The sequence below is a fragment of the Notolepis coatsorum genome, assembly GCF_963971535.1.
Source record: "Notolepis coatsorum genome assembly, chromosome: 7".
Taxonomy (NCBI): Eukaryota; Metazoa; Chordata; class Actinopteri; order Aulopiformes; family Paralepididae; genus Notolepis; species Notolepis coatsorum.
In genome coordinates this window covers 30,558,955-30,586,676 of record NC_140171.1, presented here as the reverse complement: position 1 = coordinate 30,586,676, position 27,722 = coordinate 30,558,955, and the positions used below count along the sequence as shown (strand labels likewise).

General features: G+C 42.1%; 1 protein-coding gene across 1 annotated transcript in view; it reads left to right on the top strand.

Annotated features, from left to right (window-relative positions):
- The window catches only part of papss1 (3'-phosphoadenosine 5'-phosphosulfate synthase 1), a 74,268-nt gene that overhangs the window by 5,534 nt on the left and 41,012 nt on the right, over positions 1 to 27,722 (top strand). Inside the window, exons 4-7 of the mRNA XM_084318538.1 lie at positions 8,291 to 8,429; positions 11,302 to 11,420; positions 15,512 to 15,625; positions 17,520 to 17,631. Of these exons, the coding sequence (XP_084174664.1) occupies positions 8,291 to 8,429; positions 11,302 to 11,420; positions 15,512 to 15,625; positions 17,520 to 17,631 (484 nt within the window). The remainder of the gene's footprint in view (positions 1 to 8,290; positions 8,430 to 11,301; positions 11,421 to 15,511; positions 15,626 to 17,519; positions 17,632 to 27,722) is intronic.

Genomic DNA, 27,722 nt, shown 5'->3' with positions numbered 1-27,722 from the left:
AGGGATACGAGACAGAAATGAGGTTGGCACTAGATTGTTCGCCGTGCATATAAATATGGCGCAGGTGAATACAGAAGTAGAGTTACCCAATAAGTTGAAGCCTCACCCACGATACTCCGTGCGGTGAAGTATGGCCTGTTTGGCCCCAAATAGAGCATTGAGACCGCGTGCGAATTAATAACTGAATTGTCGCTATACCGTCGAGTGCGACATATTTCTATTAAGTCAGTAATAGTCTATTTGTGTATAGTGTATCGTGCGGCTAAAGTTCTACAGTGACCAGCATCACCAACGCTTCCTCGTACCAGCTAGAGTGCTTATCCAGGCTGGGCTGCTTTCATGGCGCTTTCACCCGAGGAGACCTAGACGAGAACCGTGTGGACATGTACACTGGATTAATCTACCCGACGACTGCATAGCCCTTTGCGGCTGGATTATATTTGTTTTGGTCCTGTGATTTATGGAGCGGAGAATCGCCGACGCCTACATGTGTGGGATTTACCCTGTGAGGAGCCACGTCGAGTCTGCGCCTCAGAGAGCCTGAGGCCGGCTAGCTTTCTTCACTGTGGAGCTACAGTCTACGGAGAACAGCTGTATTCGTCTGTGGATCAAGAGATTATTGCACCGTCTCCTGTACTTGGAGTCTCCTTAAGGCCTCTACATGCTACAGCAAATTCAAAGCAACTTCAACACAACATCGGCGCGATTTCAGCGCGCTTGTTGCAGACAGTCTTGTAGACTGTGTTGCTTGGGCGTTGCGTACCTGTGTCCAAAATCTAATCTAAAGACCCGTTGCGTTGGTATTGCGTAGCAGTGATTGGTTGGTAGTGAATGGGGGCGGGGCCGTCTGTTACTTCTAGTGTTCCTGGCTCGAGACCAAAAGAAAACTTTCTGACAGGAGCTCGAGACCAAAAGAGAACTTTCTGACAGGAGCTCGATAGCTAGTGTATTGTTTCATTACACTTGTTTAATTGTTTGTTTAAAATGAATCAAATGCAGGAACGTATTGCAGAGGAGGTCCGAAAGTACCAACATTTATATAATAGCGGGTCTAAAGACTACAAGGATAGCATTATGACGATGAATTCGTGGAAGGAGATTGGGGAAACAATGGGGATGGACTGGGTTGATATTACACTATATACAAGAACACAAGCGAAAACAAACATAAACAGGGCTATTATTATACTAACGATGTATGGTTGAGAAGGGAAATCCGTTTGTAATGGCTAGAGTGCGCACCTTCGGCTGCCCAAAGTATTCAGGCGGGCTGGGCGCGCTCGAGCCGCACATCCGGGGTACATTTTGTTGCATCATAGGCTGCGCGTTGATTTTGCAGAAGCATAAAGGTAATGTGTCTGCAACACCGTTGCTTTGTCGATGTTGTGTTGAAGTTGCTTTGAATTTGCTGTAGCATGCAGAGGCCTTTAGTCATCGTTGACCAGACTCTCTACTACCGACAGATCCTCTACCCCTGCTGGCTTACAACCGGGGGGACCCTTCCAGTATCTCCCGCTATATATTACTAGTGTACCATAGATATAATTCCCTAAGATTCAGGTTGTATAATTACCTCCTGCGTAACCAGAGAATGGACATTCATTATTGATTTGCCTACGCACATTCCTTTGCCTTATAAGCGCATCCAAAGTAAAATAGAGAAGTATATTATGTACCTTTTGCTGCAATAAATACTTAATTACCACTTTGTGTGGAACCGATTCATTGTGGGAAGTGTTCATCATATTTATATATCATGTACTGTATGGCCAGTAATTAAAGTACATAAAGCGGTAGTGGTTGAATGATACCATACTTATCAATACAGTCAGGGAATTGTACCCCTCAGTTACAGTCCTGTTGTTCAGCCTCACAATGCTATTTGATAGTAAATGTGTTTATATGTCCCACCCTCTGGCCTCTGAAGTTGCTAATGTCTTTTTAATTTGGGCCTCACAGGGTTAACCTCTTAAGCCCGAGATATACAGTAAAAGTGTATATTTTCAGCATTACGTTTGTTTACCAATTATTTTAACTGTTATTAGTGAAATATAAGATTATAGAAATCTCAGGGCATTGAGTCGGAAACCGGTGCATATTGACAGGAGGAAGTGGCACATCCAAAAGTGAGGGTAGTCTTTTAAAGGAAGAGGCTCAGGGCTTTCAAATTTTGAAAAACTACCCTACCCTGTCAATCATCTGACTTCTGGATTTACTTTTTTATTTCTCTTATTTTTTGGGATTATCTCCCACAAACCTGAACGTTATTGCCATAAAACAGAACGCAGTTAGTTTCTCTACCTTTCTGTGAACGTCTTGCAAAAAACGGTGTTGCAATATGATGAAAAATGGTGGAGAAATTTACATTATAAAAAAGATGGCAGAATTCAGTACTGTATCTACAAAACCTTCTGTTTAATCATCTTCCCTTTATTCATTTGCTTAGATTTTTCAGGTCTGGTCAATTTTAGCATGGTGTTATTCACAGTCAAAGATAATATTTTTTTTAAATAGAATTGATATTCTCCTTTGGTTCATTACAATTTACTCAAGCCTAGTAACAGACACACTATTTCTGACACTGATCCATATATGTCCCTAGATTCAGATACCAAGAACATGCAAATGGACCATTTAATTTTTTTTAAATGTTTATTCTATGTCCTTATGGAATGAGTAAAGAAATTATATATATATTTTTATTATTATTATATTTTTTTTATGGATGGAAGAGCCGCACATTGACGGGCAAAGAGCCGCATGCGGCTCGCGAGCCGCGGGTTGGCCACCCCTGCACTATACATTGTTGCAAATACTGGTAGTGGAGGTGACAGTCACAGCAGCATTCAGAGTGTCTGTGTGTAGCATTCTACTAATATACAATAGCGATCTTTAAATACCCGACATACCAACATTACACCTGCTTAGTTCATACAATGTAATTGTAACTAACTAAAAAATTATGACTTTTGTGCATAGATCACAAGATGTATCAGTTTATAATGTGTATTTCACATTGAGGGCAAGCTAGTACATTTCACATGCTTAGTTCATACAATCTAATTGTTGCTCGGCATGCCAGAATCTGTGTAATGTTACCCGTAACGAGTTCCTGCATCCCTTACAGTAGCTGTATAAAACATGGTATTATCCAACTATATAGGTCAGACAAAATCGAAAAAAATTGATGTATTTCAAGGTGTTTCTGTGCTCATGTCTATAACTTCATTTTTTCATGCTGAGGTTGACATTTGCATGGAGATGATAATGAACCTAAAGATAAATTGCCCTAGCTTATTGCTGGTTTTCTTCCCCTTGTCATACTGCTGAAACTTGAACTGTTGCAGAGAGGAGATGCGTTATTCCCTCTTTTATTGGCATAAATAGCCTTTCTAAACATTATCCTATAGTTTACCGCTTGTTCTCCTCCTTTCCTGGTTGTGCTGAAATTTTTAAGTGCTGGCTGCGAGTGGGGAAGAGGAGAAACACCAAGGACACAGCAGAGTGCCAAGTGTCCACTCTCTTACCCAAAACACATGCCGGACGCAACAAACTTCCACCTCCTGGCACCGTCGCCCCACGGTTTCACGTGAAACAAGTGGTGTAACAAATGTCTTAAGCTTCCCCCGATTTAATGAAAAGAGTTACAATGTTTTGATCCTGCAAAAAGGATCTTCTTTGGGGAACTAGGATATCTGTATAATCTACAACAAAGCAAAGTTTCTTTTAAGATAAGTAACACGCAGCACACTACGTTATGTTTTGCAAAGTGTGGGAGTCACACATTAGGCTATTATGACTCCAGCACAAGGCCAGGCCTAAAGAGCGCTGATAATAACATGGACACTTGAGACAAGAAAACAATTGCCTCACGACGGCTCGGATTCAGTCGATGGTCATCTCACACTAAACAAGTGCTGGTGACCGCAAGTTCCTTCCCCCCCAAGCTAAACCTATGATGAATTTCCTCCGGCATTGGAAATTAGTCTGTGACAGTAAAATCACATTCAATTTAGGACACTGTCAACATTAGCTAATGTTTGTTTCCTGTTACAACCACGTAGGACACAGAGGGTCACCCCATTCATTGACTACACACCTGCCACCGGCACAGCACATCTCTCCCGAGCTCAACCCTCTGGTGGGGGTTGTGATGTAGTGTGAGAGGTAGAGAATAAACATTATACAATGGCATGCAAATTTCTTGATTTTGATTGGCTGAAACAGTCAAGTTAGACGTTGTTATTTCTCATAACACACTCCATGTGATCCCAGAACCCGCCCACAACCGAATTACAATCACTCCGCCGTTCCGTGGTTTTAGAAATGAAACCAAGATGGCGAACAATAATCTTTATGAATGAATGTATTGATGGCGTCATAACGACTCATTCAAAAACGATTATGTCACGTGGAATGTGTTAGTTGCTTACACAATGTTGGATTATGTAATTGGTTGGTCATGACTCATTGTGAAACTAAATATAAAGGAAGTGTGTTGTTAGATGCCATTCGTTATAGAACCTCCCTCTCCTTCAAAAGGACACTCGCATTTCACTGTTAATAAAATGTTCAATCAAACCAATAACAACTGCTCACTTCACTGTTAGACGGCATGCTTTGAAGCAACCTATTGCTTCGAAGTGGTTATGCTTTGGCCCTCTTTCGAAGTGGGTTATGCTTAGAGTTTATCTTTAGAGCAGTTCAATCAATCAATCAATCAATCTAATAACAACCGCTCGCTTCATTCTTAGATGGCATGCTTTGAAACAGCGCACCTCCGAGCTGCTTCTACACACGGAGGCAACTTCTCTTCTTTTTTTTGGACCTACTTTTTCTCCGGATGGTTTTGTGAATAAATCTTCAATTAATGTGTGTTTATTGTATAGCAATAAGGTTGGATGAATTCGGCAATTGTATAAAAGACATTACACCACTTGTAGTCGTGTGTTATGAGAATTAGAGCATGCCTAGGGGGGTCTAACGATCTGTGTAGCTGCCTGGTGCTCTGAGGGCAGATCTGTGTAGCTGGTGCTCTGAGGGCAGATCTGTGTAGCTGGTGCTCTGAGGGCAGATCTGTGTAGCTGGTGCTCTGAGGGCAGATCTGTGTAGCTGGTGCTCTGAGGACAGATCTGTGTAGCTGGTGCTCTGAGGGCAGATCTGTGTAGCTTGTGCTCTGAGGACAGATCTGTGTAGCTGCCTGGTGCTCTGAGGGCAGATCTGTGTAGCTGGTGCTCTGAGGGCAGATCTGTGTAGCTGGTGCTCTGAGGGCAGATCTGTGTAGCTGGTGCTCTGAGGGCAGATCTGTGTAGCTGGTGCTCTGAGGGCAGATCTGTGTAGCTGGCGCTCTGAGGGCAGATCTGTGTAGCTTGTGCTCTGAGGACCGATCTGTGTAGCTGCCTGGTGCTCTGAGGGCAGATCTGTGTAGCTGCCTGGTGCTCTGAGGGCAGATCTGTGTAGCTGGTGCTCTGAGGGCAGATCTGTGTAGGCTTTCATTGGTTAGACTAGAAGTCTTTATTTGTCATGCAGTTTAACACACACACGCGAGATGGGCGACCCACAGGAACACACACATGCACTGAGTCGCCAATGAAATGTCTCTCTGCACTTTTCCCATCCCGTTGTCCTTCCCCCCATGGGCAGCCGGGAGCAGATAGGGCGTGCCGTCAACGTGAGCCGCGCCCCGGGGACAAGTGCTCCTGTCCGTCTTCGTCAAGGACGCCACAGCGTTAGCGATCTGTTGTGCATGTTTTTCCATTGGGTTTATCTTATCGGGGGGGGGGGGGGGGTGACCCTTGCGAGCACGGGGAGAGACCCTTGCGAGCACGGGGAGAACATGCAAACTCCACACAGAAAGGCCTGGGAGATTCCCCACCTGAGTACCTGGCATCATGGAAACCTGGTCCCCAAGCGGGAATCGAACCCTGGACCTTCTTGCTGTGAGGCGACAGTGTTAACTGTTAACTGTTAGGCTGGCGTTCTGTCTGCAGAGAGACGACGAGTAGGAGATTGAATCCATGATGTAACCATTTTTGAATTGTGGTCCTGTGCAGCTCAATGGGTAGAACGCTTTCCTACTCTGAGCATGGCACTAACAATGTCAGGGTTTAGGGGGTTTGATTCCCGTCGGGGCCACCCATACTAAAAAATGTATGCAGTCACTCCACCCTGAAGCATTTTTTGTCCTAGTACTAAAAAAGCATCACATGATAATTTATTCTGTTAATAAAACACGCTATACTTTCCTCAGGCATTCTTCCTATGACTTTGAAACAGGCCTCTATTTTGACAAAGAAAGATAAAGAACCATTGTGATGTACATCATACCATCATATAATACATCATATCTCTTTGTTAAATGTACATTTTAAGGTGTTGTCCAAGGTCTTGGCTAGGCGCCTGGAGAGTGTGATACCAGATATTATTTTGCCAAATCAAAAGGGATTTATTCAATTAAGGCTGACTTTCTTACTTAATGAAAATTGTTCAATCATGTTTTCCACTCTGCCTGGTCAGTGCCGTGGGGTAGTGATTTCACTTGATGCTGAGAAGGCCTTTAATGGAGACGAAAGAAAATATTTATTCTTCATTCTTTAAAAAGTTTGGGTTTAACCTCTTAAGCCCTAGCCATATTTTTATTTACATAATGGATTGGATCGGTCTACAATTTATACATAGAAGACATGTTTGCTTCTTTCTCTCAATTATCCAAAACCTACATTACTTACAGACCAGGAGCGATGTATAAAAATACATTTAATTTATTTCCAGATAAATCCATAAAATCACATGTCAACCATACCGTAGGAGATTAATATCCCTGATTCATGTCAACATCAGTCCACACTCCACTGAACATTTACAATGGCCTGGGACTGATCTTGGAGTGGGGCGACAGTGGCTCAGAGGGTAGAGCAATCGTCTGGGAATCCAGAGGTTCCTGGTTCGATTCCCGGGCAGCGTGTCGAAGTGTCCTTGAGCAAGACACTTAACCCCTAATTGCTCCCGATGTGCAGTTTGGCACCTTGCATGGTTGCCTCTGCCATCGGTGAATGAGTGAATGGGTAAAATGTGAGGAACAACTGTACTTCTCTGTACTCTGTACCTCAAGATCAGAGATCAATGTGTGACGCAACTAATCCTCGGAACCAGTATCATGGTCGCTGTTGCCCAGCTGGCCACACTGTCATCCAGGAAATGCTAACGTGAAATGTGTAGGCCTATTATAAGTACATCTAGTAATATGCACAAACAATTATACATTTTTAGATTGTGTACGCTAAGAAGTGTTGTGTTTAGTGTTGTTTGGTTGAAACAAATTTTTGGCGAACCGTTTAGGTGGAAAATGAGAAAGTTAAGCGTCTTGGTGGAAGATGTGAGGGGGGGGGGCGTTCACCATTCATAGATCCCTGTATTCTCAATGAGTGAAAAGGTGTAGGGAGGCTGCTAAGACATTTACTGCCGTTTATTGAACATTTATGTTGGATAAACACATAGTTATTCAATATACCAAATTTCTAAAGTGTTACAAAAAACTTGTGGATGGAATCTTTTAACAGATGGGACTTGATACATAATTGTCTACATCTGCTAAGCGTGGCTTGATACAGCTGAAAGTGGTCAAGTTCACTTTACTACTGCTAGACTGGCAAAGATCTATCGGGAAATTGATCCGTTATGCCCTCGATATAGAGGTCGGCTAGCAGACTTGATGCACATGTTTTCGCCGCGTCCAAGTCTCCACCGCCTGGATAAGCATTTCTAAAGCTTTTAGTGAGATGTTTAAAATTCAGTTAGACCCTGACCCAGTCTGTGCCCTCTTTGGTTTCACATCAGAGGAGTTCCGCACCCTCTTGCCAAATAAAGCCTATGTGGAGAGTAATATAGCTTTCACTACTCCCCTCGTGAGACGTTTGATCCTTTTTTAAGATGGAAAAGACATGCTCCTCCATCTTTTTCCCATTGAGACGAAGATGTTATTAAATATACACTCAAAGGGTCAAACCTTTTGTTGAAATATGGAGGCCCTTTTTGGACTTCTATGGGTCTCCACAGGCATCCCTTGATAAAGAGTTGGGCACCCCCCACCCCCTTTCTTCCTCTTCCTTTTGTTTGAGTATTTAATACATTTACTTTGGACCAGCTGCCCACTGTTCCTAACTAGTGCTTGTGGGATAAAAATGTTAAAATCAATCAAATATATTTACCAAAAAAAAGAAGGTAAATGTCATACGTGTCAGTATTCTAATCGTACGTGTACGTGTTTCTACCCTTTATTGATGTCTCTTAGGATCGTGTCCACGCCAGGAAGATCCACGAGGCAGCTGGCTTGCCCTTCTTCGAGGTGTTTGTGGATGCCCCGCTGGACGTGTGTGAGAAGAGAGATGCCAAGGGCCTCTATAAGAGAGCCAGAGCTGGGGAGATAAGAGGTATAGAGAATTATTTGATATACCGTTTATGTACAGCAGTGGGTTTTCAAAGTGTGGGGACGGTTGAAATGGGTCTCCAAATTATTCTCTGGATATATCGTATGAATCCAAAGCCCTCTCAGGTCAACTGAAAAACAGACACGTTCAGAAAGACACCCTGGGCTAGTAGTTAAACATCTAAAAACAAGGACGAATTCTATCCTAATAGCCTACACAACTAGGCTTACACTGTCAATGGCCGACAGCGTAAGGTGAAACACCCTGAATCGTCAATGACACCTTTTGACCATATTTGTCAAGTTTGGTGCAAATTCAAACAAGTAGAGAGTTCACAAGTATCGTATTACTTCCTGTTTACTATGTGTTTTGCCAGAATTCAGTTGGATCTGGCTGTCATATCAACTATCTAAATTGTATATTTGGAAATGTTTGCCACGAAGCAAGTTTTTAGCGAATCAGGTGAACAGCCTAAGCTGTATAATAGAGCTTAAATGGTATAACATCTGCATTAAGGATGCTTTTGCACCAGAAAAGGGAATGGAAGCATCTCTCCAGCTTCCTGCATTTGAACAAACATAAAGCATCTTTCATCCATTCAGAAAGCAGCGAGGAAAGGGCATTATCTGAACTCACTCAAAATTCCTTTTGAGAGGAGGAGATACAAAATATCCAGCCTCCTCATGTTACTTCTCCGGCAAGCCAACTGAAGAGACCCAAGTTGATCGCCGGCCCGGAAAATGCGTGGAATATATATTTACAGTACCCAACGCTGAATCAATAAACAAGATGGATATTTGGAATGGCGATCAGGAATTGGAAAAATCTTTTTGGATAACATCTGATCTGAGGTAAGGAATCTATTTTACCAGTCTTAGGGTAATCGGAGCTTTTTTCACAGATATATCAACGTATGCCCTATGTGTGTGCGTGTGTGTGTGTGCTTGCTGATCAGGAAATAAGATAATTGATTTTTCAGCCCGCAAGCGTGCATAAGTACACATATACTATCGATAATCTAGCGTTTATTTGAAAACGATTAATAAATAGGCCGAAAAATGACAGTTTTTGTGTATGCCAGAATATTCCAGTAAAGGGCGATTATCACGGAATCTATATATTTTCCTGAAAAACGAGGGCTTTTCAAAATGCTATAAAAACGGAAATGAACCGATTAGAAAACAATCCGTCTCGACAATGTTGACTGCAAACAAGTCATTGATAAACGACGGGCAGATTAGACACATAGCCATAATTTAAGACAGAGATTATGCGTTCACAACGCTATCATTGAAGTGGGTGGCGGCATTCAACCATGTTTTGACCATGTTATGGCCGGTAATCAAAGTGTTAATATTGCTGTTCTGGCCGATACCGATGTCGATATCTCTGTATAGAAAACACTTTTTTATGATAATCAAATAAAGAGCTATTTTCCAAAACGCATTTTCTTTTTACTTTTGTAACTTATTTTCAGAAATGACTGATATTTTGAAACATAAAAAAAAAAGAATTTGAATATCGGCCCTATCTTAATATCGGACCAATACCGATGTGGAGAAAAAAAAATTGCCATATCGGCCGATATTATATCGGCGGCCGATATATCGTGCATCACTAGTTCAAAATCCTGAAGGCAAAAAGCACTGTTATGGGGGCTTAGTGGATCAGCAGACGAAAGTACATGTTTTATTTTGAGTTCAGCTCATGACTTACAGTATGTTGCACGTCTCGCCCCCCAGCTTTGCTGTCACACTTTACTAGAAGAAATGCCCTGAAGATGCACGTTACTTGCTTCACTGTCTGTTAGAGGAAGTGCTTCTTATCTCTCGCCATCTCTCTTCGCCATTTTTGTCACACTGTGGTGTAAGCGCTTCTTTTGAGACGTATTGAGATCCACAAAGCTGTGTGGCCTTCCTTTTCAAGCTGGCCTCAAACCCGAGGTGGCCAAGACATTATCTCTTGGGGGACCATATGTCAGATAGGGAGACATTTTAATGAGAGGAAATTCAGTCCTGGGCCTGTCCTCAGGGCACACTCTCAATCCCTTTTTAAAAGCCTGCCTTTAAGGCATGCTGGATGCACACTTAAGCAGATTGAATAAGATCGGTGGGCTAATTGCCTTACTGGTAACCTAAATCTCTTGCCAATATTTCTGAGTAACGGCCATCCCATAGCATTGCCCATATCACTGATCTATTCATTTGTGAATAAAGAGTTTCTGCAGAAAATGTGTTTGTCAAGATGTTAAGAGGCTTATGGATGTATGACATGGATGGGCACCTCATGTCTATTTGACATGAGTTTGACCGCACAAACAAGCAATACAAGAAAAAATACGTCTCGCCAGACTATGTTTTAGTGCTGTGCCAGCGCAGGAGAAATGTTTGACAGAAAGCATTATCATTTGTTTGTATTCCTCGAACCAATCACCGTTATCTACAATGTGCAAAATAGTGGTGGGTGAGAAATGTTTGAGAAACGTTTAGCTTGCTAGTTCAAAGACTTGTTGTGAAGCCTATAGACAGACAAAGTAAGCAGTAGGGGATGAGAATTCAGGCTGAAATAGTCAGCCAATGGGATGAGAATTCAGGCTGAAATAGTCAGCCAATGGGGAGGTCTAACACAGTCAACATCCTGCGAGGCAGACTGTAGTGTTGAAACAAAAGGTGGTCCCAATGAAAAGAAAACCCTGAATAATAGATTTTCCTTATATATATACAGGTATGTGTGTACATGTACAGTATGTGTATATAATTTTATTTTGCTGTGGTGTTAAAGCACTGGAGCAACCCCTGCCCTCTGGTCTGTATCTCTTGTTGATCGTTTCATACACTGAACTCAAACCCTGCCTCCTTCCTGTGGTTTTGGTCAGGATTCACTGGGATTGACTCGGAGTATGAGAAGCCGGAGGCTCCAGAGCTGGTCTTGAAGACTGACTCCTGCACCGTGAACGACTGCATACAGCAGCTTGTCGACCTGCTTCAGGAGAGGGTGAGAGAAACAACATCAGGCTTTCTGCTCATCCGCTCCCAGTCTGTGGAATGCTCTTCCTGACCACCTGAGAGCACCACAGACTGTGGATGCTTTAAAAAAGGGCCTCAAACCTCATCTTTTAATAGAGCATTTAGTTGATTTTTATCTAGTTTTAGCTCCACACATGTTATGTTCTTTTACCAGTTTTTAGCCCTTCTTATTTTAGTTTTTTACTCTTTTACTAGTTTTAGTGTTCTTTTTACTCCTTACTAGTTTGTCTTGCTTATTTTATTTATATATATATTTTTTTAACTCTCTTGCTAGTTTTTGTTCTTTTAAAATGTAGCGCTTTGAGATTTGCTCCACAACTATAAAGCGCCCTACAAATATATTATTATTATTAACACTTTGATCGCCAGGCTTAAATTCATAATTTACCATCCTCCGCCAGCCCTATTTAATATGGAGAAGTTCCCCTTCTTTGCAGGGCTATAACTTTTTTAATTGTATTGCTAAATTGACATTACTATGGCCCATTCAACGTCCTATATCTATTGTTCAGGGTGTAGCAACATTATACGTTTTCATTCACATATTCATACTAAAATACGGTCTAAAGTATAAGTATGTTTTTATCGTTTTCTGCAGCTTTCTCCAGAACGTGATTTATAGCCCCAAATGCATTATATTGATGATGAAATACAGTTTGATAGGAATCTGCGCGAGATAAAAAAAATTCAAATGGACGTGTTTCTAGAAGTTACTACTGATCATCTGATGTTGACCGGATGGGGGGGGGGTCGTTTATAATTCCGTGGACAACGTTAGATGATTCGTTAGATTAGTTTATGTTGGGTTATTTTAGGTTAGGTTAGATTAGTTTATGTTGGGTTATTTTAGGTTAGATTAGTTTATGTTGGGTTATTTTAGGTTAGGTTAGATTAGCTTATGTTGGGTTATTTTAGGTTAGGTTAGATTAGTTTATGTTGGGTTATTTTAGGTTAGGTTAGATTAGTTTATGTTGGGTTATTTTAGGTTAGGTTAGATTAGTTTATGTTGGGTTATTTTAGGTTAGGTTTATGTTGGGTTATTTTAGGTTAAGTTAGATTAGTTTATGTTGGGTTATTTTAGGTTAGATTAGTTTATTAGTTATCCCACTGCCGTTGTGTCCTTGGGCAAGACACTTAACCTACTTGCCTCGTATGAATGTGTATGCATGTGAATGAATGTTGGTGGTGGTCGGAGGGGCCGTAGGCGTTGTTTATTCGCCACGCTTCCGTGAGTCTGCCTCAGGGCAGCTCTGGCTGCAATTGTAGTTTACCACCACCGGTATGACTGTGTATGAACGAATAATGGACTCTGTAAGCGCTCTGGGGTCTCTGGGGTGTCACGAAGAGCGCTATATAAATCCAATCCATTATTATTATTATTAGTGTGGGTGATATGATCATCAGAGCAGTTTATATGGAACACGTTAAAAAAAACGCTGAATCTTACCGTAGCTTCCTCGTAGCGTTGGGCGATGAGCGTGGAGCAGAGATATTCCTATTATGGGATGTAGAAATATGCGATCCATTTCCAGGTTGTATAATAGTATATACGTCCAAATCATGTTGTTTATCGAGTTATTGGTAACGGATTGCTATCCGTTGTGTCTAGCTCGAGTCCTGGTACTATTACAGAGTGATCGGACCGAATTGAAATGAGCACCAGCTTCCATTTCCTGTTTCCGCTCTGGGCGATCCGCCGATCGGCCACCAGATGGCGCTCTTGAACCGTTGGAGAGTTGAGAGGGGATCAACAGTAGATCTCAATATGATTTCGATCACAGATTTTTGAAATATTGATATCAAAGACGTGGTACGGCGTCTTTGGCAGAATGAGCATGGCGAGGAAAGACGTGGTACGGCGGTTTTGGCGGCCATAGTGTTAACACTAGATGCATAGCTTTCCATCGCAGACATCTTGGTCGCAAACAGGAGATTTTAGCATGTGATTCCAATGAGCTGCCATACTGTATTGTTGAAACATCATGAGAAATACTATGTCAAATACAATGTCGGGGCCTGTTGTGATATGTTTGATGCCGACTACTGCATTCTCTTGATGGCTCGTTCAGCTTGAACTTTGGCTTGGCTTTGAAGTTGAAAGGTCGACTCATGCTTGCAATTTAACTCGTCATTCTTCTTTCAACCACTAGAGGGAAGTGGAGTCTCGTACTTGTATGGAAATTTGCATCCCCATTATACTAGTCTGTCTGATATTACAGGGGGGTTGGGGGGATACAGATGTCATTGTATTCGCTGCTCTTATGGTGATAGCAGCAAGCAAAGGGCATCGAGCCAAGGAACAAATCACATTCATTTTTCTGGGAGGAAATGTATCATTACAGTCAGGCGGATATCATTACATTTTAAAGGGGCACTTCACACAAAAAAAACTGCTGATTTATTTTCACACACATTCATTTAGTTTGGCAGTTAGTGGCACATTTACATTGATGTGGAAACTGAATATGTTGATTAATGTGCACTGTCCCTGGGTAAATTTTTTTCTTAAATAATTTAATTAGAAGTAAATTCGTTTGAATATGGCCACCAGTAATGTTATCTGGGCAGTTGAATCCTTTGTTGTGTTAATTACAGCACCCTGAAAATTCTGTGACAATTCAAACTCATTTACTATCAATAACTGTCTAACTAAATGAATGTGTGCAAAACTGTTTTTTTTAACGTGTGTGAGATTATGTGCAAAATAAATCGGCATTATTATTTTTTTGGTGCCCATTTGCAATGTAGTTAGGATAGCCTGTAAGGATACATTTCCTCACAGCTAAATTTGTGATTTGTGAGATAATGTGCAAAATAAATCAGCATTGTTTTTTCCACCAATGTGTTGTTTATAAATATAAGTTATAACAAAACACAATTTTTTTTCATTTTATATGAATTTAGATTTTGAGGTCCATACAATCTTTTTAATTCTTTATGCAGTTAAACATTATGCAAATAACAGTAGTCATACCATGCCACCAGTTAAACATTATGCTAATAGAAGTAGTCATACCATGCCACCAGTTAAACATTATGCTAATAACAGTAGTCATACCATGCCACCAGTTAAACATTATGCTAATAGAAGTAGTCATACCATGCCACCAGTTACACATTATGCTAATAACAGTAGTCAATAGTCATACCATGCCACCAGTTACACATTATGCTAATAACAGTAGTCAATAGTCATACCATGCCACCAGTAAACATTATGCTAATAACAGTAGTCAATAGTCATACCATGCCACCAGTTAAACATTATGCTAATAGCAGTAGTCAATAGTCATACCATGCCACCAGTTAAACATTATGCTAATAGCAGTAGTCATACCATGCCACCAGTTAAACATTATGCTAAGGCATAACAAAATTAATAGTTGGTTTCCGGTTGCCGACCGACCCTGCCGATTTAGGTGCGACCCAATATATTTTAGAGTTTTTTTTTTAAATTATATATATATAAAAAAAAAAAAAAACGATTTTTTTTTTATTTTTTATTTTTATTAAGAATAAAGTTTCATAGAAATCTTAGTCAAACATTTAGTATTATGGATATTAAACATGCTGGCAGAGTACATGTTGTGAACATTTTAATTAAATAAAGAAATTCCCTATCCATAGTCGCCGTGGGAAAGAATAAAATAAAAAATAAAATAAAATAAATTCCCTACCTACCCATGGCCAAACTGACAACCAACAGGAAACCAACAATATATTTTACTTTGCCTAATAGCAGTAGTCATACCATGCCATGATGAATTATTATATGATTAATTGAAAATGGGGGACCCTGATGTAAACAAGACGAAAGTCTTTCTCTGGTCTGCATCCCCTTAACAATTGTGTGTATTGAGCTGTACTGTACCCATTCTGCAATCTGTTAATAAAATGTTCAATCAATCAATCAAAACCACCAATTAAACTGAGAAAAAAAAATACATCCGAGACCTAGAGAACGAGGAGAGTATTTTCGATATGGTTTTAAATGTCTACACATTGTATTGAACGTAATTGTTTATGTATTGAGGTCGTTCTATTCTGTTATCTCTTCAGGACATCGTCCCTGTAGACGCTTCCTATGAGGTGAAGGAGCTGTACGTCCAGGAGAACAAGCTGGACCTGGCCAAGGCCGACGCTGAGACTCTGCCAGCCATCCAGATTGGAAAGGTACTTCTAACCTTTGAGTGTTCAGAATGCCCGTCTGTCCTCCGTGCACGGTGGGAGAAACAACGGTTGCTGTTTGCAAAACAACGGTTGCCATCTGAAACGGATCCACAAAAATGTAATAATGTGGTGCCTTATTACTGGAGCTTGTAAACACGTCGCAGTGGAACAGTGATATCATGCTTTTCCAATGTTTTACCTACTCTACCCAGTATCAGACATCTATTTCTGCATAGCAATTAGGTGTTTTCTTTCTAAAGTTTAAGTGGGTTAGTAGTAGCAGCAGCAGCAGCAGTATTATAACTATGTATTTCACAACTATTTGAAAGTTATAAAACACATAATACGGTGAGCAGCTCCATGCAGGGACAATTCAACTAAATATCTGCACTAGGGGGTAAAAAAAAAAAAAAACATTAATGGATCACAATGCATCCGTTTCAATGTGAAAATCCAACTTCCAAGTTGTAATCAATTAGCATAGATTAATATTCCACTTTTAAAGTTGCTGTGTGCATTGATTTAATTCACTTTCACTTTCAACCATCCCGTTTCCACATCGGCAGCTTAAGTCTGTTAACAATGCAATTAAAGTTTGTTGGGGGTCATTTCTGTTTTTAGGAGGAAGAATGGTGCACTTGATTAAAAAACCAGTCGCAGTGTGCAAAACCTATAAAGCTGAAGTCAGAACATAACAGAGCAATACAACTAACATGACAAAATGATCTGAAGCGATGCCACAACATTGATCTGCACGACAGCGAGCGGGCCAGAGATGAGTCGGGTCAGTCATGGCTTGTCAGTGCCCTGGCTGATGGTAATGCATAAAGGGAAGTGCATTTGAATTAAATATAACCAACCATTGGAGATACCTGTCATCGTTGAATCACTTGCCCTGTTGCTGATGGCTTTGATACATGTAATGGTTCCACTGGCTGGATATGTAACGTTGGCTGAGCTACACAAGCATTGTTAGATTTAGCCGACATCGCCCACCGCGGTTACCATCGAGACCGCGGACACAGCGGTAACTTTTTCCATTTCCCGAGTAACCCTCAAGTTTTGGGGATACAGCGGCATTGCAGCCATCAAAAGAGAAATGCTGAAAAACCTGTAAATTGACTTCCAAGCCATCAAAACAAAGACTGGTGTCTTTCAGAAGTTATTCATATATTTGCACAAGTTAAAACATTATGCAGGAGAGGTTAGAAGCCAAACATGTCTTATGAAGATACCTCCCATTAATATAAATATTCATATAGGAAAAATAAGAACAATGACTATGACATCGTCAAGGCTTCAAATCCAAACAATGGTAAACACACACTACAATTTGCATGGACATTGGTTGCAAGATAAGATGCATTACAATGAATTCATAAAATGTTATGAATATTTTCCAAGTAAATGTTGGAAAGCACTCGACCACTATCCGTAATGCACTCCGTGTTGTATATTTCACTTTGGAAGAAAGGAGACTTTTTACTAACTTTTTAACATTTGTTTTCAATTTCGTCACACTTATAACTAAATCTAAATTGCACAATAAATCTAATATTATTGTTTATGGTAGCGTATTGCAATCACATCATTGTGAAATTATGATGTTATGATATCGTCGCACACAATTTGGTAATCTAAATGAATGATAACCACATATCGGCTCAAAGGTTCTCTCAACGTGAGACCATCAATAGTTGACGCATTGTTATTTGGAAATGACAGATAGGAGTTTTGGTTTGATAACGCAAAACACTTTACATTATCATGGAATTTAATGCGACAAACAGCGGTTGGATTATGTATCTTGTGATTTTGAACAGACATATTTCACCATCGCAAAATAACCTCCAGATGATTATGGTGATATGAACAATACGTTGTGTGCCTCCCGCAGGTGGACATGCAGTGGGTGCAGGTGCTCGCTGAGGGCTGGGCCACTCCTCTGAGTGGCTTCATGAGGGAGAGGGAGTACCTGCAGTGTCTCCACTTCGACTGCCTGCTGGACGGTGAGACGACGCGATGGCTCACTGTCTTACTGCAAATCACAAACCTTTTAACGTAAAACAGGTCTGCATTTTGGTAAAGCTCCGTTAGTGACACGATCACACTGGTTGGTTAAAGAAATAACGGTTACGGGTTACGGTTACTACATCTTTATGCAAGTAGAAAATAGGCAACATACATTTCAGATTAGATGTCAATTTAAATTGTATATGTTTAGGGGAAATAAAACGCTGTTCTTAAAGGGGCACTTTGCTGATTTTCAACCAGAATCCTATGGTTCTGTTGTGAGGATGTGTGATAATCAGAAATGTAACTCACCAACGTGTTCTGTGTCTCGAGAGCTCCGCCACATCGGCGCCCAGAGAAATTCCTCTGGGTGATGTCACTGAGAGGAGAACACACCTCTAGCGAACAGCAATAGTCTAAACTATTTTCAACAGTAGTAGACACAACTCGAGGAAAGTTGAAGAAATGTTTGAGGAAATAGTGTCTGCAGTTCGCTAGAGGTCTGCTCTTCTCGTGGTGCCAACGCGTTGGTGAGTTACATGTCTGATTATCACATGTCCTCCTCGCAACAGAATGATAGCATTAAGATTAAGAATTGGCTAAGTGCCCTTTTAAGAATTTAATAGATGGGGAAATCCTGTAAAATTAGATGTCTAGTGCATGACTCAGTGCTTTTAGTCAAATTACTGCTTTAGTCAACAGCTGCTGGTCAGTATGACTACGAATGTCTTTATACCTGTATCACTGTACATATTGGTATTACAACTCTGTACATACATCTGATTAGCACTACAGCCAGTAGTACTAATTTATATATTTTATATCCAGTTTAATCACCTGTACGTTGCACCTGTTACATTTGCATTCTGGTTGGATGCCAAACTTCTTTTCGTTGTACTGTACTTGTGCTGTATAATGACAATACATTTTAATCTAATCTAATCAAATGTTACAAGTCCAGTGATGCTGTACTTGTCAATAGCCACTAGGTGGGGCTGAGTGCTCACAGAAGTAACTATGGGAACAGCATTGACAGCAACATGGTGAGACGTCATAACTTTCATCTGTCATGACATCACAACAACACCTCATTTCTGTGTAAAGCTTCTAAATGTTTGACTCCAATCACCGGAGGGTTCTTTTGCATTGTGTACGATCACACCGGGGGGATTCGAATTTTGAGAACGTAACATGATGTCACAATGGCTAATGGGATTCTTAACAACATTCAGGGCCATTGGGGCCTGTCTAACCCACTCTGAGGCCAGCTTTTCATTACAAGTTTTCGCTGTGCGTGAGGTTGTTTTTAGAGCTAAATCTATATTTTATATTATTGCTATGTGTCCATTCTCATTGTCAATTGACAGTAGGGCTGACCTTCAATTTTTTTTGTAATTCGAAGCTTCAGGGCCGAGATTCGATTTTAATTCGAAGCTTTTTTTTTTTATTTTTAAATTTTAAATTAAATTTTTTTATGTTGTGGGACTTGTACAGCACTTTGTTCAACTTTGTCAGTGCTGTAAAGTTTAAACCTTTTTAAATCTTAGACAAACTAAACACTTTGCTTCCATGAAATATTGTAAGCCGTCATTTGAGGCTTTATAAAAGCAGCACAATGAACACAAATCTGTCAGTGCCGAGTCCGACCTCATCTTAAATAACAAACAGCATTGCTTGTTGTAATTAATAAAGAGAGGCAGAGTTGATTTTGCAAAACACATTTTTTTTTTTTTTTTTTTTTTACATACCGGTAATCGAATTTTATTTTCATATTCAAAGCCCATGCCCATCGAACGAAGCTTCGAAGTATTTAAGACAGCCCTAATTGACAGTATAAACCTTCCCTTCAATATGCCATAAAGAATTTTTTTCCCCATCAATACGTTCCCGTTTTATAGCGTTGTGAATATGAACGTTATATCGGAATGGTCTGGTATAATTCCTGCAACGCTAGTTATAGGGCGCTAAGCTAATGACATTAAATCGATTGGTGTTTTGGCCCTACACAAGCTAGAGTTAAAAATCAAAATGCATATGATCGATATCATGTTCCACCATGAATGCATGAAAGGGGGGGGGGGCGGGGGAAGTCGTTTCTGATTATTGATTACCAATAACGGCATTCGTTATTGCAACATCATACGCTGACCGGGTGGATGGCTATGAGAACATAGACTGAAATTGACGTCAAATCGCTCTTACCTGTGGCCGGTTGGATTCCAAAAAGAATTTCCCAGTTATTTGATCGCCATCTGGTACATCGATATGTCCATTGGCTGATGCTATATTCCTTTACTGCATACTGAATTCGGCGTCGCAAAAAGTATTCCAGGCGATCGGGTAAAGCCCTCGCTTCAGGCTAACAGAAAAGCTAACCCGGAGTGAAAAAAAAGTGACACCCAGTCTGCAACAGGGGAAACTGCATTCTCGAGACAGCGCCAATACCAGGATCTGGCCGGTACTGCACTTTCGGAGTCCCGATATGCCGTTTCCAGCCAACATACAGCTCCGTGACATTGAGTAGGATATTAAAATGGAATAAAAGCAAAACCGAGTTTACCACGTATATATACATGGTTGGCCGTCAAGCGTCGGATCCCAATAACCGTATATATACGTTAGGGCTGACCTTCAAAGCTTTTTTTGGCAATCGAAGCTTGCCAATTTTTTATTTATTTTGTTTTATCTTATGTTGTGGGACTTGTACAGCACTTTGGTAAACTTTGTTGTTTTAAAATGTGCTCTATAAATAAAGTGGTTTGGATTAATTAATTAAGTAGCCCCTTTCGTGACTGTGACGCAGCCAACAAGGTTTCACTCGGCTGTGTGATTTAATTCAAGGTGGATCGCTGTTGTCGTTTGAACAACTTCAGATTTCGTGGGAACTACCAATCCCCCAAATCAAGAATGTTTAAGATGAATGAAGTAAGATTTTTATTATTTGAAATATGGCCTGTGTAGACTAAACTACCGGTATGCACAGAATTATGTCAGTCTACAAGGTCCGGATTCTACATGGTCCGGCAATGTAGACCTTGTAGACTCCACTACAGACCAATTATCAGTGAATGTTCATGCATTTTTAAGAAGGGCTACTTCCACAAAAAAACAAAGAACTCACCAAAACATCTCCGTAGCACCTTATCTAAATGTTCTATTTCATATATGGAGATTCATATTTATTTATGTATTGCATGCATTTCTACATTTTATTTCCTATTTTGTTTATTCATCCCAGTATCTTTCTTTCTTATGTGTGGAATTCTACAAGGCATGTAGGTGTATATGTGTTTGAGGATGATATCCTTCAAACAGGCAATAGTGATGATATAATTTGGGCAGTGCTGAGCTGGGTTACTTTTCAAGTTCAAGTTTCTTTAATAGTTGTCATACAGAAGTACAGAATACTTTTATACAAAATGCTTCTTACTGTTACGCTCCAGAGACTGTGCAAGACAAGATAAGTATGAAATAAAATAACATAGTATAGCATGTAAATTAGAAGTAAAAAAAAAATGAGGTCACAGTGTTCAGTATAGACATATGTACAATGTTCGATGCAGACTAGACGTAACTGAGTTACCATATAATATACAATACTGTGCAGTGTACTAATACAATACTATATAGTGCAAGGCAGAAATGGGATGAGGTGCAATTTAGGTACAATTTACAGTGGGTGTACGAGTTGTAGTGCAAATCCTTTATCAATAAATATAAAGTGTGTTTGTGTGGTTTAAGTGAGTGTGGGTGTGTGTGCTGTGTGCATTTGATGGTTGTTGCATAGTGTTTATTGTTCGTTTAGCAGCCTGATGGCCTGGGGATAGAAGCTTCTTCTGAGTCTTTCTGTGCTCGCCTTAAGACTCCAGTATCGCTTGCCTGACCGCAGCAGTTCAAAGAGGCAGTTGTTCGGGTGGCTCGAGTCCTTAATAATTCTCTTAGCCTTCCCCCTGCACCGCTTGTTGTAAATGTTCTGGAGGGTGGGAAGCCCCCCTCCAATTGTGCGTTCGGCTGAACGTGTCACTCTTTGTAGTCTGCTACGGTCTTGTGCAGTGCTATTCCCAAACCAGGAGGTGATGTTGCCAGTCAGGATGCTCTCTATTGTACATGAGTAGAAGTTCCTAAGGATCTTCTGACTGACTTGGAACTTCTTTAGGTGCCTGAGGAAGTAGAGGCGTTGTCGTGCCTTCTTCACAACACTGTCAATGTGTGTGGTCCATGTCAAGTCCTCGGATATGTGGGCTCCGAGGTACTTGAAACTGTTCACTCTCTCAACCGGTGCCCCGTCGATGCTGAGGGGGCTGTAGTCCTTGACCCCCGACCTCCTGAAGTCCACAATCATCTCTTTTGTTTTGCTGACGTTCAGGGAGAGGCAGTTCTCCTGACACCACTGTGACAGATTCTCTACCTCTTCCAGGTAGGCCCTCTCGTCGTTGGCAGAGATCAGGCCCACCACTACTGTGTCATCAGCAAATTTGATGATTGTGTTGTTGCCACGCAGTCATGTGTGTACAGGGAGTAGAGGAGGGGGCTCAGAACACAGCCCTGGGGGGCCCCTATGTTGAGCGTGATGGATGAGGAGGTGCAGTTGCCTGCTCTTACCACCTGGGGTCTGCCCGTCAGGAAGTCCAGGACCCACTGGCAGAGGTCATAGTTCAAGCCCAGGTCCCTGAGCTTGGCTATGAGTTTGGAGGGGACTATGGTATTGAATGCTGAGCTGTAGTCGATGAACAGCATTCTCACAAAAGTACTCCCGTAGTCTCGCGAGAGGTGCAGAAATGGGATGTGACGTCAGAGGATACGATCCGGTCAGTGTTTCACAACACAGACTGGAATGTGTTCCGCGACACAGATAACATTAATGCCTACACGGAGACAGTGCTGGACTATGTTTGTACTAGGGTGAAAGAAACAATCCCCACTACCAAAATGAAAGTTTACCCAAATCAAAAACCCTGGGTAGACAAATCCGTCCGTGAAGCTCTGAGAGAGCGCACCAAAGCATACAACGACGGCCTAGAGGCAGGCAACATGAATGACCACAAGGTGGCGCGATACAACGTAAGGAGGACTGTGTCAGAGGCCAAACGACGCTACAGGGATACAATTGAACTCCAGTTTGAACAAGCTGACTCTAGAGCTATGTGGCAGGGGCTCAAAACGATGACAGACTACAAAGGCGCCTCCCTCAAACTGAACAGTGACATCTCCTTAGCAAATGACCTCAATACCTTCTATGCGAGGTTTGATGCTGGTAATAACAACACCAGCTCACAAGCCTCGGCAATGGGGGGGGGGGGGGGGGTCGGCTGCTGATGGAGGCGCAGTGTTCAGGGTAACAGAGCATGAGGTGAGGCGGACCTTTAAAAAAGTGAATATCAGGAAGGCAGCAGGTCCAGACGGCATCCCCGGCCGCGTCCTAAAAGTCTGTGCCGACCAACTGGCCCCAGTATTCACTGACATATTTAACCTGTCCTTAGAACAGGCTGTCATCCCCACCTGCCTGAAGAAGTCCACTATTATCCCTGTACCCAAAAAATCCAAGCCTGCTTGCCTCAACGACTACCGCCCTGTAGCTCTCACCTCCATAGCCATGAAGTGCTTCGAGAAGCTAGTAAAGGGCTACATCTGCTCCTCCCTCCCCATCAACATGGACCCCCTGCAATTTGCATACCGCCCCAACAGGTCCACGGAGGACGCCATATCCCATGTGCTGCACACAGCAGCATCACACCTGGACAAGAGGCAGGGGAACTATGTGAGAATGCTATTCATCGACTACAGCTCGGCATTCAATACCATAGTCCCCTCCATACTCATAGCCAAGCTCAGGGACCTGGGCTTGGGCTATGACCTCTGCCAGTGGGTCTTGGACTTCCTGACTGGCAGACCCCAGGTGGTGAGAGCAGGCAACTGCACCTCCTCATCCATCACCCTCAACATAGGGGCCCCCCAGGGCTGTGTTCTGAGTCCCCTCCTCTACTCCCTGTACACACACGACTGTGTGGCTCAGCGGAGTAGCAATACAATCGTCAAATTTGCTGACGACACAGTGGTGGTGGGCCTGATCTCTGCCAACGACGAGAGGGCCTACCTGGAAGAGGTCAAGGTCCTGGCGGGATGGTGCCAGGAAAACAGCCTCTCCCTGAACGTCAGCAAAACAAAGGAGATGATTGTGGACTTCAGGAGGTCGGGGGTCAAGGACTACAGCCCCCTCAGCATCGACGGGGCACCGGTTGAGAGAGTCAACAGCTTTAAGTACCTCGGAGCCTACATATCCGAGGACTTGACATGGACCACACACATTAACAGTGTTGTGAAGAAGGCACGACAACGCCTCTACTTCCTCAGGCGCCTAAGGAAGTTCCAAGTCAGCCAGAAGATCCTTAAGAACTTCTACTCATGTACAATAGAGAGCATCTTGACCGGCAACATCACCTCCTGGTTTGGGAATAGCACTGCACAAGACCAAAGCAGACTACAAAGAGTGACACGTTCAGCCGAACGCACAATTGGAGGGGGGCTCCCCACCCTCCAGAACATTTACTACAAGCGTTGCAAGGGCAAGGCTAAGAGAATCATTAAAGACTCCAGTCACCCGAACAACTGCCTCTTTGAACTGCTGCCGTCAGGCAAGCGATACAGGAGTCTCAAGGCGAGCACAGAAAGACTCAGAAGAAGCTTCTATCCCCAGGCCATCAGGCTGCTAAACGAACAATGAATGAACACTACACAACAACAACCACCAAACGCACATAGCACACACATCCACACGCACACACTCACTTTAAACAAACACACTGTAGCACCCACTCCACACACTTATAGCACACACCCACTTTAAACAAACACACTGTAGCACCCACTCCCCACACTTTATATTTATGGATGAAGGATTGCACTACAACTCGTACACCTTACTGTAAATTGTACCTAAAATTGTACCTCATCCCATTTCTGCTTTGCACTAGATAGTACTGTACATTAGTACACTGCATAGTATTGTGTATTGTATATTATATGGTAACTCAGAACATTGTACATATGTCTATACCGAACACTGTGACCTCATTTTCTTCTTCTAAATTCATGCTATATTATGTTATTATGTTATTTGATACTATCTTGTCTAGCACAGTCTCTGGAGCGTAACAGTAAGAAGCATTTTGTATGAAAGTATTCTGTACTTCTGTATGACAACTATTAAAGAACTTGAACTTGAACTTGAACATAGTTCCCCTGCCTCTTGTCCAGGTGTGATGCTGCTGTGTGCAGCACATGGGCTATGGCGTCCTCCGTGGACCTGTTGGGGCGATATGCAAATTGCAGGGGGTCCAGGTTGATGGGGAGGGAGGAACAGATGTAGCCCTTCACTAGCTTCTCAAAGCACTTCATGGCTATGGAGGTGAGGGCTACAGGGCGGTAGTCGTTGAGGCAAGCGGGCGTAGATTTTTTGGGTACAGGGATGATGGTGGACTTCTTCAGACAGGTGGGGATGACAGCCTGTTTCTCCAGTGTATTTGTCACCCGGCCCCACCCAATGTCCCCCCCCCCCCCACACACACACACAAACACACACAAATCGAAGTAATTTTTTTTTTTTTTTTTATATACTTCGATATTTTTTTATGTTCGAAGCTTGTGCCATTGAACGGAGCTTCGAAGTATTTAAGACAGCCCTATACGTGGTTGGCCGCGAATCGATTAAGGTAAAATAAATTAAACTCACACCTGAAAGGGTTAAAGGGATAGCTCATAATATTTTCATAAGATTTTGTCACAAACTGGGAGTCCATCCAAAATGTACTTGCACCAGTCAGGGTTCGCACAAGGTCCTTGAAGTGCTTAAAGTGCTTGATTTTTTACAAAAAAAACAGACCTGGAATTACTTGAAAACAGCCACTTTTTTTAACAATGTGCTTAAAAAGTAATTGAAATTCAAATCAACCATTCGCATTGAAAGTTTTGTTCATCCATTTTGTACTGAATCAAGAAATTAAATTTTTTTCATTTAAAGTGTAACTAATTGTTGGAAATTGGTTTTAAGCCATAAATATTGGATTACATTTTTTCCCTATAAAAACAGCATTTAAAAGTACCCTTTTTAAATAGTGCTTGGAAAAGTACTTGCACGTCCTTGAATTCCGTCTACCATCGGGTTCAGTACCCGTCAGCAGTACCACCGCTTTGGTTAGTCCCTACGAACAAAATTGGCAGTGGGTGGGAAGCCGGTAGGGTATGAGTCCTGGTAGTCACAACAGCGTGGCGCCTGTTCAGCAGATAGCATGAACCCCCATGTGCGTTAAGCTCTCCCAGCGAAACTCCTTGCTGTCAGGTGAAAATAATTGGCTGGTGACTCCACATGTATCAGAGGAGGCATGTGGTAGTCTACACCCTCCCCAGACCGACAGTAGGGCAACGACCAGGAAGGAAATTACATTTGGGATATGGGAGAAAATGGTAAAAAAAAAAAGGCAAAAGGCGGCATGGTCCTGGTTGACGGAGCTCCCTTAAGCCAGGGAAGTGCAGGAAAGCACTCGGATGTTTCAAACGGGAGCGTAGTGGTATCAGCAGAGACCGAGTGAAATATGAGTTCTAAAGACGTTTTAAATGAATAATGATATCTGCCAAAAAGGCTGGAATCCATGCAGTGAGTGGTTGCCATGGTAACTTTGCCTCTGTGGCAGAAACCACTGGATGGCACATGCGTAGAAGCTGGTCTATCACAATTTTCTATCACAAAATATTTCTTTTATTCTCTGTTGTCAGTCATTTACCATGACTTCAAATATAAAGCTAGTCTTTAGATATGGATGACTCCCAGTCCCCATTCAAAGAGACAGGGAGTCTGGTCATGTTAGTCCCTGTTACCAAGATGGCAGCAGAGTGAACCAACTTCTCTTTAGACAAGCTTTGGTATCAGTAGGGCTGCAACTAACGATTATTTTGGTAGTCGACTAATCTGTCGATTCTTTTTTCGATTAGTCGACTAATCTAAAAAAAAAATGCACTACCTATCTTTGTGAAAGTGGCTACTCAGCTCTGGTCCAGCTGAAGACAAAGCAGAGGAACAGATTGGACATTGAGCACAACCTCAGAGTTGCTTAGTCTACCATCACCCCAGACTTTGAGACTCTTGTCAGGAGCAAACAACATCCCCAGTTATCCCATTAGTTCCCTGGGATGTTAAGCTAAGAAGTCTGCTAAGAAGGATATATTATTTATTATTATTATTATTTTATTTCATTGTGTTTTTAGCCCTAGTTGCACTTTTGTTGCAACCCCAGTTATCCCATTAGTTCCCCCAAACTTACTGTCGGTCTGTTATGTTAAGCTAAGAAGTCTTCAGCTGGACCAGAGCTGAGAAGCCACTTTCACAAAGATAGGTAGTGAAAAAAAAGTATAATTTTTTTTAACGACTAATCGACGCAAAAAGTCTGCGTCGACAAGTTTTTATGATCGACGTCTTCGATTATGTCGACTAATCGTTGCAGCCCTAGGTATCAGGCTAACATGCTTATCTTGCTAGTAAGCTAGCTGCCACTCCAGACAGACCGTTCCTCAGGCCTTTTACCTACACTGACATGCTTAGTCATTTTTCATCCTCCCATTATCATATATGTCACCTAGGGCGGCTACGTGGCGTAGTGGGCAAGGCGCTCGCCACGAAATGCTGGAGACGCTGGGCTCGTCAGTTCGAGCCCAGCGCTCCACATTTGCTTTCAGTTTAGCTGGTCGTCCGTACTAATACACATTGGCCGTATTAGGGGGTGGGAAACTGATGGGTGGGGATCGGGCGTTGTGGACAGCGACTCCTACAGGTCGGTTGGTGCGCCTGCGCAGTAGAATCAGGAAGTGTCGGGGGCAGCGTGAGCCTCCCACGCGTTACTCCTCGCCACTGAGAGATCGAGCTGCGCAGGTGAAAAGATGCGACTGCTGTTACCTCGTTTGGAGCTGTTGATCCGAAACCTGGAGCGTTTACCCGCTATTTCGGTTCAGTTGGGCATATATGAACACAGCAATCACATTCTGTTGCGGAACAAAACAAGCGGACCGAGACCACCTAGAGAGGGTGGTCTCGGCTCAG